Source organism: Chrysochloris asiatica, unplaced genomic scaffold (genome assembly GCF_000296735.1).
Source record: "Chrysochloris asiatica unplaced genomic scaffold, ChrAsi1.0 scaffold00012, whole genome shotgun sequence".
NCBI lineage: Eukaryota > Metazoa > Chordata > Mammalia > Afrosoricida > Chrysochloridae > Chrysochloris > Chrysochloris asiatica.
The window spans coordinates 5,965,811-5,976,438 of NW_006408530.1; the positions used below are offsets into that span (position 1 = coordinate 5,965,811).

The 10,628-nt window shown below is 37.5% G+C and overlaps 1 protein-coding gene across 1 annotated transcript in view; it reads right to left on the minus strand.

Moving 5' to 3' along the window:
- Window positions 1-2,602: 2,602 nt before the first annotated feature.
- Window positions 2,603-10,628, minus strand: part of ARL6IP6 (ADP-ribosylation-like factor 6 interacting protein 6) — a 36,670-nt gene continuing 28,644 nt past the window's right edge. Inside the window, exon 4 of the mRNA XM_006834536.1 lies at window positions 2,603-2,696. Coding sequence (XP_006834599.1) covers window positions 2,603-2,696 — 94 coding nt within the window. The remainder of the gene's footprint in view (window positions 2,697-10,628) is intronic.

Here is a 10,628-nt window from a genome sequence, read left to right on the forward strand (position 1 = left end):
GATCATCTGTGTTAGAATTATAATAGAGATGAATTCCAGCTGCTGAGCAAACTCATCTTGACTCCTTTTGTTGCAAATGACAAAGTCCAATCTGAGCAGTAGAGTCTACAAGAAGAATTTATAGGCTTATATAATCAAATCTAAATAATGGCAGGGGAACCACTGGGCTTCAGGGATGAGAGGAACGCCATTCACTGTATCCGTGTCAGCCTTATTCTTTTCCACTGAGTTTGGCTGAAATATGACTGCCAGCACCTCTTAGGCTTGTATATTCCCGGCTTCAAATTATATTCTATCTTATTTTCAAGCTGAAAACTCCGAAGGAGACTGGCTAGATTTGAGTCATGTCTCTATTTCTGTTTCAATTACTATGGCACATGCATCCATATGGAGCTTCAAAAAGTTCATGAAAAAATTTAATTACCTATTAATTTATACATACAAACACACACACAGACAGGGGTCCTGGTGTGGCACTGGACAGCTAAACGAAAAGGTGATGGCTCAAACCTGCCAGTGGCTCCTCAGGAACCATATACAGGGTCATTATGAATCAGAATCAACAATTCCAACTCACAGTGACTGAAAGGACTGAGTAGAAGTGCTCCACAGCATACAGCCTCATCTTTCTTCTTTGGATCAGCTGGTGAGCATGAACCACTGACCTTGAGGTTAGCAGTTAAGTACACTTCTAAGTCTTGAGAGCTAATGTAAATTGTTCTGATGCAGTTTTAATTTGCTTGGTGCCTGTTATCCCTTCTTTGCCTCCAATTGCTCCCATTTACAATGACAGTGTATACCCTGTGCCTATTGACAGTGTATACCCTGTGCCTATTCCAACATTGTATTTTAAAGGAGATACTTCATATTCTAGATTATGGATGAAGAAGAGTTTTGTCTCAGGTTGGAATCTGGACTTGAAAGACTGTGGGAATAATATAATGGGATCCTGGTGTGGCTGTTAGAATAAGCAATGAACTGCTAATCAGTGGTTTAAACCTACCAGCCTCTCCCGGGAAACCCAATACAGGGACAGTAGGAACCGGAACTTACTCCATGGCATTTAACAACAAATTAATGGGGCTGGTGAGTCCTGCTTTGGCACTGTAGTCTAAGTTACCAGATGCTCCTTGGAAACCCTATATAGGGTCGCTATGAGTCAGAACAGATTTGCCAGCACTTAATAATAACAACAGTGCATTTTCAGTTGTACGAGTGTTAGTTACATTGCTAGGTGCAGGTATGAATCTATAACTGTCTTTATTTAGAGATTATGTATGATTTAAGGAGATATGTACAGGTAACAAGTTGACAAGTGGGCTATGATTATTAAGATTTTGTGCCAACTTGAGAAGGCATGGATTCTCAATGGTTTAGCAGTGGTATTTTTCTTATACCAGCATTAGATAACAAAGACACATACCTTACTTACTCCTCAGAGTGACATCTTTACTCTTTAACACTTTTAAGAGGTCTTTTGCAGCATACTGCATAATGCAGTATGTCCTTTGAGTTCTTGACTGCTGCTTCCATGAGCCTTGACTACAGGTACCCAAACAAGACCAAGACAAGTGTGCCAAATAGAGCTTGTCTGTAGCCATTTAGTGATTGCAGAGACATGTTTAAACAAGTTCTCTCTGCAATAAACCTATGCATGTGTGAACTAGACTGCAGTAGCAATACTTTTTGACTTATCCTTAATGGAATTTTTGAGATTAAAAAGTAAGCAAAAACATTCTACATGAAAAAAAATTCACACTTATATTTATTAAAAAGAAAATACAATAAATTCTGTTGAAGTAACCATACGTACACCAAGATAAATAAATGGAATTATAGAAACATCGAACAGTTTCAAATTACTCAGTAAATTGAATGACTTAACTAATTTACCTTTTTCAATCCTTTTTTCTTAGAATAAATTTAATCTTAAACTCAGACCAATGTGCTATTTTTTTTTAAAACACACAAAAATATTGTAAGAAAAAGTGGGTATTAAGTTTATACTAGCTAAAAAATAGCATATTAAACAGTTTAAAAACATACAAATTCAGTTTGTAGTAGCAAAATATGTAAACAAAAACATAAGTATGCCCCATAAAAACATAAATGCACCTTCTAGTAAATATATGAGTATCAAAAACTAAATATTTTTATTTAAAGTAGCTACTTTAAAGTATCAAATTAGTAGGCATTATTTGCTTTCCCAATACAACATATAAATAGTATGTCCATCTCAGTTAAACAGCAAGATCAGTATTTATTCACAAAAATGGACTATAGACATGGAAAAGTAGGCATTGTCCTATATTCAAGTTTTCAAGTTAGATTTTCATTATCTTTTTCCTACAATTTGTAATAATTACACATAAAAAAGTAAAAAGATGAAGTAACCATCTTACACTTTTAAAGAAGTACTTGAAACTTAATAGATATTCCCAATGCCTACGTTCTATAACCATAAATGGTAATAATTATGACATGTATCTGAACTACATAATAAACAGCAGGTTTATTAGTCCTCTGAGTAGACCATAATGATCTTGTTATTACATAACAATTATGACTTAAGTTTTGCCAACAATATCGCTCCAGTGTGGGTTTACATGAGACACCATGCTACAGTAAGAGCTGCTACAATGCCATTCAAAATTGCCATGCTGTAGCCCATGTGGAAAGAATGTCCAGTCAGTCTCCTGCAGGTGGGAGGAGACAAAAAGGAAAATGTCATTTAATACAACAGAAACAACAAGTTTATTTTAAATGCATAAAAACAACAACAAAAAATTGCTGTTGAGTTGGTTCCAATTTATAGTGACCCTAGAAGACAGAGTAGAACTGCCCCATAGGGTTTCTAAGGCTGTGAATCTTAACAGAAGTAGACTGCCATATCTTTATCCAATGGCGCTGCTGGGAGGTTTGATCCACTAACTTTTTGGTTAGCAGCTGAGAGGTTTACCAATGTGCCAGCAGGCACTGGAAACTCTATGGGCAGTTCTCTATCCTGTATGGTTGCTATGAGTTGAAATCTTCTCACTGGCAACAGGTTTTGTTTTTGTTATTTTGAAACGAGCACTGACCAGCTAAAACACTTTATTTATACAGATTTTCCATGACATTTGTTCTGTCTATCTTGTAACAGTTTTATTATCTTTTCTATTTGAACATTCTCCCACCAATGTGCTGAAATAATACTCTTACTTATCATAAGTAAGAATGAGACATGCTAAAAGGAGAGAAGATAGTGTCCAAATGGCAACAGAAGGCAAAAAAAAAAATCCTCTGCTCAAAGGAGTAATCAAAGTTAAGGACACAGAGGGAGGTGCTGGCAACAAAGCTTTAAGTCATAATTAATCAGGGTAATGGAATAAGAGGGTTGTTGTTATGTGCCTTTGAGTCAATTCTGACTCATAGCAACTCTGTATAGGGTTTCCAAGGTACAGCTGGTGAGCTAGAACTATTGACCTTGTGGTCCAGTGCATTAACCCACAGCGCCACACCAGTGCTCTAGCGCTGAGGGTAATTAAGCATATATTCTCTCATCCTAGTCTGAGAAGAGGAGTCCTGATAGCATAATGGTTACAAATAGGGCTGCTAATCTCAAGGTAAGCAGTTCAAAACTACCAGATGAGGCTTTCTGCTCCCATCAAGATTTACAGCCTCGGTTGCAGGGTTGCTATGAGTCAGAACCGACTCCATGGCACATGGCATACCACCACCAGTCTGAGAAGGGAGTCCTGCTGTGGTGCTGAAGGATAATACAGTGGACCAGAAGGTTGGTTTCAATCACAAGCTCAAACTCACCAGCTGCTCCTTGGAAACCCTATACAGGGTCACTATGAGTTGGAACGGACTCGATGGCATCTAACAACAACAAGCTTGAGAAGTCAGGGAGTTACTTAGATCTGTATTAACACTTGAAGAGAATTTATTAATAATGACTCCAGTCCCACAGGATCCTAGGAAAGAGTAAACAAGGCCCACTTTGCATTATACCTGGCTTACAGAAGACCCTGATGTTTCCCAACAGTCCCCTATTCCAGTCAATGGAGTTATTTACTCTCTCTCCTATTCCTATTCATAATGTGGCACTGCAGGATAACCGCAAGGCCAGCAGTTCAAACCTACGAGCTGCTCCCTGGAAACCCTTACACAGGGCTGCTATGAATTAAAACAGACGTACAACCACCACCACTCATAGGGGCTCTGAGGGCACAACGGACTAGGCACTGGGCTAATCCAAACTGGTGGTTTGGAGCTCCACAGGACAAAGATAAGGTAGTCTGTAAAGATTTACACCCTGAGAAACCCTATGGAGCAATTCTACTCTGTTTGTTATGAGTCAAAATCTACTTGAAGGCAATGAATCTCTACACAACCTTTTCTCATTATCTAGAGGCTAGTTCAGATGTTCCTCATCTGTAATTATGGGCTAATCTACATAGCTGTACTACCTGTTGTTGTTGTTGTTGTTATGTGCCGTGTGTTGTTATGTTCCGACTCATAGTGACCCTGTAAGGGTTTCCGAGTCTGTAATTCTTTATAGGAGCAGAAAGCCTCATCTTTCTTCCGCGGAACAGCTGGTAGTTTCAGACAGCTGACCTTGCGGTTTGCAGCCCGATTCGTAACCACTACGCTACCAGAGCTCCTTAGCTGTACTACCTACTACATGGTAAAATAGAAAATTCTCAAAACATAGATTAATAAACATTATCTTTACCATAAGACTGAACCATTAGCATTATCCATTATAACAACAAAAAAACACTGATGACCTGTTAAGTGCCACCGGCACTGGTTCCGACTCAGAGACCCTGTATAGGCTTTTCAAGGAGTGGCTGGTGAGTTTGAACCATTGACCCTGGGGTGCCACACCAGCTGCTTCTCACCCTGTGAACCACAAGGTCAGTAGTTTAAACTCACCAGCTGCTCCTTGAAAACCCTACAGGGTTGTTTTGAGTTGGAACCGACTCAATGGCACCTAACAACAACATACTTTAGAGGTTTTTACTAAATTTTAAGAAGCTTTGATCTCAGAAACATTTAAATTAATACTCACAAAATGAAATTACTCATGGAATAGAATTTTCAGTTAATGATTATTCTGTTTCACTGTATGTGATCCTCATATACCCACAAAATAATTTTAAAACCTAGCAGCAACAACAGAACAGTTTACTAAATTTTAGGAAGCTATGACAACTATTGGTCTCCTGGTGTGATGCTTTAGGATCAGCACTGGACTGTGAACCACAAGTTCTCGACAATTCAAACCCACCAGCTGCTCCTCAGAAACCCTATATAGGCAGGGTCACTATGGGTTGGAACCGACTCAACAGCACTCCGAGGAGTGACTAGTGAGCTTGAGCCACCGACCTTGCAGATCAATCCAACTTTGCAGTTCAGCACATTAACCCACAGCTCCATACCAGGACTCTATGACAACTATAATATGCTTTAGAGGTTTTTATTAAATTTTAGGAAGTTTTGACAAGTATGGAATCTGGTGTGGTGCTATAGAATAAACACTGGACTGCTAACTGCAAGTTCAGTGATTAAAACCCATCAACTGCTCTTTGGAAACCCTTTACAGGGCTACTGAGTTGGAACTGACTCGACGGCACTCAACAACAACAACAACAACTATAAAGCTTGCATAACTGAATTTTACTGTGATGTCTACACTCAAATGCTCAGTGACTTTTACAAGCAGGTAAAGCAATACATTTCAATAGCAATAAAGAAATGCTCCAGAGTACTAGTTCTTTCTTTCTACCACCGATATCCTACTTGGGACCTCACAAGTTTGGCTGACTATGATGAAACACAACAAAACTCATCTATCTTCGGCTGAATGGGGGAAATATCTGACACTGATAAATTCACTCTCAGTGTCAATAAGAGACTTGTGTTCTATTACAAAAATTCTATTTTTAAATTTTAATTTGTGCATATGTGTCAAACAAGGTACTATTGGTCTGGCACAAACGGGAAATCAAAATCCTATTGGTCCAAGGCATTTATTGTGTATTGCTATTTTCCTGGTTTGGTCATTAAGGCTATTGGATTCCAAAATGGTTCTTATTGTTGCAATAACTAATTTCATAATCTGAAACAGGCACACACTGTTGTTTTCAATCATTTGCCTATCTGTGTTTAAACATACAATTGGATGGTTGGTTACATGCCATAGAGTCAGTTCTGACTCACAGCAACCCTGTATACAGTTTCTTAGGCATGGTATTTTCAATAACCTCATATGCATACGAAAGTTGGACAGTAAATAAGGAAGACTGTAGAAGAATTGATGCTTTTGAGTTATGGTGTTGGAGGAGAATACTGAAAGTGCCATAGGCTGCCAAAAGAACAAACAGATCTGTGTTGGAAGGAGTGCAGCCAGAGTGCTCCTTGAAGGCCAAGATGGCCAAACTTTGTCTCTCATACTTTGGACATATTGTCAGGAGAGGCCAGTCACTGGAGAAGGATATGATGTTTGGTAGGGTGGAGGGGCACAGAAAAAGAGGAAGACCCCCAATGAGATAGATTGGCCAGGTGGCAGCTTCGATGGACTCAAGCGTGGCAACAATAGTGTGGTTGTCCCAGGATCGGGCAGTGTTTCGTTCTGCTGTGTATAGGGTCGCTATGAGTCGGTACCAACTCGATGGCATCTAACAACAACAACAACAAAACCTTTACAGAAGCAGAAAGCCTCTCATGATCCCAAAGAACAGTTGGTAGTTTTGAACTGCTGACCTTGAGGTTAGCAGCCTAAGTCGTAACCACTATGCTACCAGAGTTTCTTTAAACATGCAAAGACATATTCATATACTGCTAGACAAATGGTAACATAAAATTTGAGAAAAGAGGTTTGGAAAGTTTGAGTACAACACAACAATTTTTTTTTTGGTTCTTTGTAAATGTATTAAGGAAAAGGTAAAGAAGAGAGATCTAACTTCAGAAGAATAATAAGCATAGTCCTCTGCTATGTAATTTAGATCAGTAAAACAGAATTTTTATACTTTCTTAAATCCTATGTAATAAAGTCTGACATGGGAAACTTGATCAGATACAAAATGAAAAATCCAGAGTAATTACAGCTAAGGCATTATTTAATATTATTACTGCCAAATCCTGATAAACTGATCTGATTTCTTTGTGATGCCATATGGATTCCTAATATGGACTCATAAAGTTGAAAAACAAATATAAGCTAATAAACCTTATGGTCTCCTAGCAATATAATGGAAACATTTAACTTTGAAGACCTATAATTTTTATTAAAAATTCATAAGTCTCTGAAACAGACTTAAAGAATTTTAAAAATAGCATGACTATTTTTAGAGATGTAGCTACAATTATTACATGAATGTGACTGAGAAAAACAAATCTTGATAACGTTCTTCCTAGATTGCTCATATTCTTTCAGTATATCTAAACACACTGTATAGATTAATTTTTCTAAAACATCCCTTTACTGATAGATAATGTTTTATACTAACTGGATATATAAGTGTAACTGACTATATAAGTGAGCAAAGACATACTGTTAACAATGTCAAGTTTACTTAATGATGACGTTTTGACCCAAGTCTAAAAGATGAAGCAATGAATTGGCAGACAAAAGAGGCATCATGGTGTAAAAGAGAAAAGGACAGAAGCAGAAGAAAGATTCATACTTAAGATTCTGTGCTTATCAGTGAACAACTGGACCAGAAGAACTCAAGATTCCTTAAAGTTCTATATTCCTATGACTTTTCCAGGTAGCAGAAAAAGAATACGAACAAGAGAAAGAAAAAAATACTTAAAAGAAATTATACCTGCAGGATAATGCCCTGGACCATAAGGTCAGATTGAACCACAAGGTAGGTGTTTCAAATCTACCAGCTGCTCCTCAGAAACCCTATAACAGGGTGCTATGGGCCAGAACCAACTCAATGGCACTTAATAACAACAATTTCAATGTGTCACTGTTTGACATTACAGGTACTAGAACAATGATGCATGGAATACCAAGTTAAGTCAAAAGGTATTCCTACAAAATCATCAAAACCTTTGCTATAGTTGCTATTAGGTGCCATAGAGTTAGTACACACTCATAGTGACTCTACACACAACAGAACGAAGCAGTACCCATTCATGCTACAGCTGAGTTTATTGCTACTGCCACTGTGGCAATCCATCTTGTTAGAGGTCTTCCTCTTTTTCTCCAACCTTCCACTTTACCAAAAGTGATATCCTTCTCCAGGGACTCGTACCTCCTGATAGTATGTCCAAAGTACGAGAGACAGTCTGGCTATCCTGGCTTTCAAGGAGCATTATGGCTGTACTTCTTCCAACACAGATTGGTTTGTTTTTTTGGAAGTCCCTAGTATTTTAATATTCTCCTCCAACACCATAACTTAAACGCATCAATTTGTTTATAGTCTTCCTTATTCATTGTCCAACTTTCACATGCATATGAGATTACTGAAAATACCATGGCTTGGGTCAGGTGCACCTTAGTCTTCAAACTGATATATTTGCTCTTCTCCATTAAAAAGGTCTTGGGCAACAGATTTGCCTATTGCAATATGTCATTGGATTTCTTGACTGCTGCTTCCATGACTGCTGATGGTTGATCTGAGCAAAATGAAGTCTTTGACAACTGTCATCTCCATTTATATGGATGTTATTTATTGGTTCGATGATGAGGAATTTTTTTTTTTAACATTGAGCTGTAACCCACACAGAAGGTGGGTTACTGATGATCTTCATCAATAAGTATTTTAAATCCTCTTCACTTTCAGCAGGCAAAGTTGTGTCATCTGTAGCATATTGCAGGTTGTTAATGAGTCTTCCTCTAATCCTGATGCCATGTTTTACTTCATATAATCCAACTTCTGACATTATTTGCTCAGCATATTGATTGAATAAGCATAGTAAAAGAATACAATTCTGACACACACCTTTCCTAATTTGAAGCCATTCAGTGTTCCCTTGTTCTTTGTTTACGTTTAGTAAACAAAAATATCAAAATATGAAGCTATTGTATTTCAACATATCTTTCACCTTTGATGGTGGTGTTTCTATTTCTCTAATCCTCCCTTGAAATATGTAATAGTTTCACAAGTCAAACAGCAGTGTGGGCACCCATAAAGGTTTCAAACCTTGTTCCTTGGTAACGTTCTTTGAGATTTGGGAACAAAAAGAAATCTGAAGAAGCAAGATCAGGACCCTACAGAGTGGATAAGGTAAGGTTTCCCTACAAAATTCTCCTAGGATTGCTACCTTCAAAGAATGAGCACATTGTCATTATGGGAAATAATTCTTCAGTGCAACTTAACTGGCCTATTTCTCACAAAGGAAGTTTCCAATTTTCTAAAACTTCTTAAAGACCCCTATGATCGTCCTGTGTCCTTCAGGAAAACCTATCAACTTTACGTCTTTGGAGTAAAACAAAACAGTTGCATGACATGAGTTGACCTCTCTGCTTTGAATTTTTACTGTTCTAGCAGATCCCCTTGGAAGCCATTTTGATTAGACCTTTTTTTGAAAGCACCGTAACAAGATTAAGAGAAGTGTATTAGAAGAACTTGTCTTTAGCCATGCACTTTTCACAGAAACATGTTTAAACACATTTTTCTTGGAATAAACTCACACATGTAAGAACTAGAACACCAGTGGCAATTACTTTATCACTTATCCTTGTATAACCATGCACATATTTTCATGCCAATGGGTCAAAGAAACTCATCAATATAGTGGAAATAAATGGATGATCTAACTTAAAAAACACAAAATTTTAAGAACTGACTATATAAAAATATTAAGTATAAAATTACATGCAAAATTCAATGAGAAAATCTGAATGTTCCTTAAATGTTAAGATTCCTAAATATGGATTCTTATTCTGAGATAAAGTTCTTTTCTAGTGTAATACATTTCTTAAGTAAAAATGGTAGTGGTGGTGTGCCATGGAATTGGTCTGACTCATAGAGACCTGGCATAGGATTTCTGAGGCTGTGTATGTTTACAGAAGCAGAAAGCCTCATCTTTTTCCCATGGAACCATTAGTAGTTTCAAACTGCTAATCTTTAGGTTAACAGCCTGAATTGTAACCAAAATGGAAAGACCTGGAATTACTGTTAATAAAAATAAATAATACTGTTAATAAAAATAAATAATATTATAATAAAGGCTCATTATAATAGAACTACTTCCATGTCCTAAAATATCCACCCAACCCATGGACATGGAGTCCTGGTGTGGTATTATAGGACCAGCACTGGACTGCAAACCACAAAGTCCACAGTTTAAACCCACCAGCTGCTTCCCTGAAAACCCTATACAGGGTTACTATGAAGTGGAATCAACTTGACGGCCCTCTTCAACAACAACACCATGGAAAGACTATAAAAGTGCTATGAATTGGAAATGACTTGATGGCAACAGGTTTTTGGGTTTTAATGGCTAATAATGTGTTGAGTATCTTTTTATATACTTATTAGTCATCTGTATATTCTCTTTGGTAGAATATCTTTTGTTCATTTTTCAATTGTTCTTTTGGCAGTCCATGGCACTTTCAGTATTCTCCTCCAACACCACAACTCAAAGGCATCAATTCTTCTACAATCTTCCTTATTCACTGT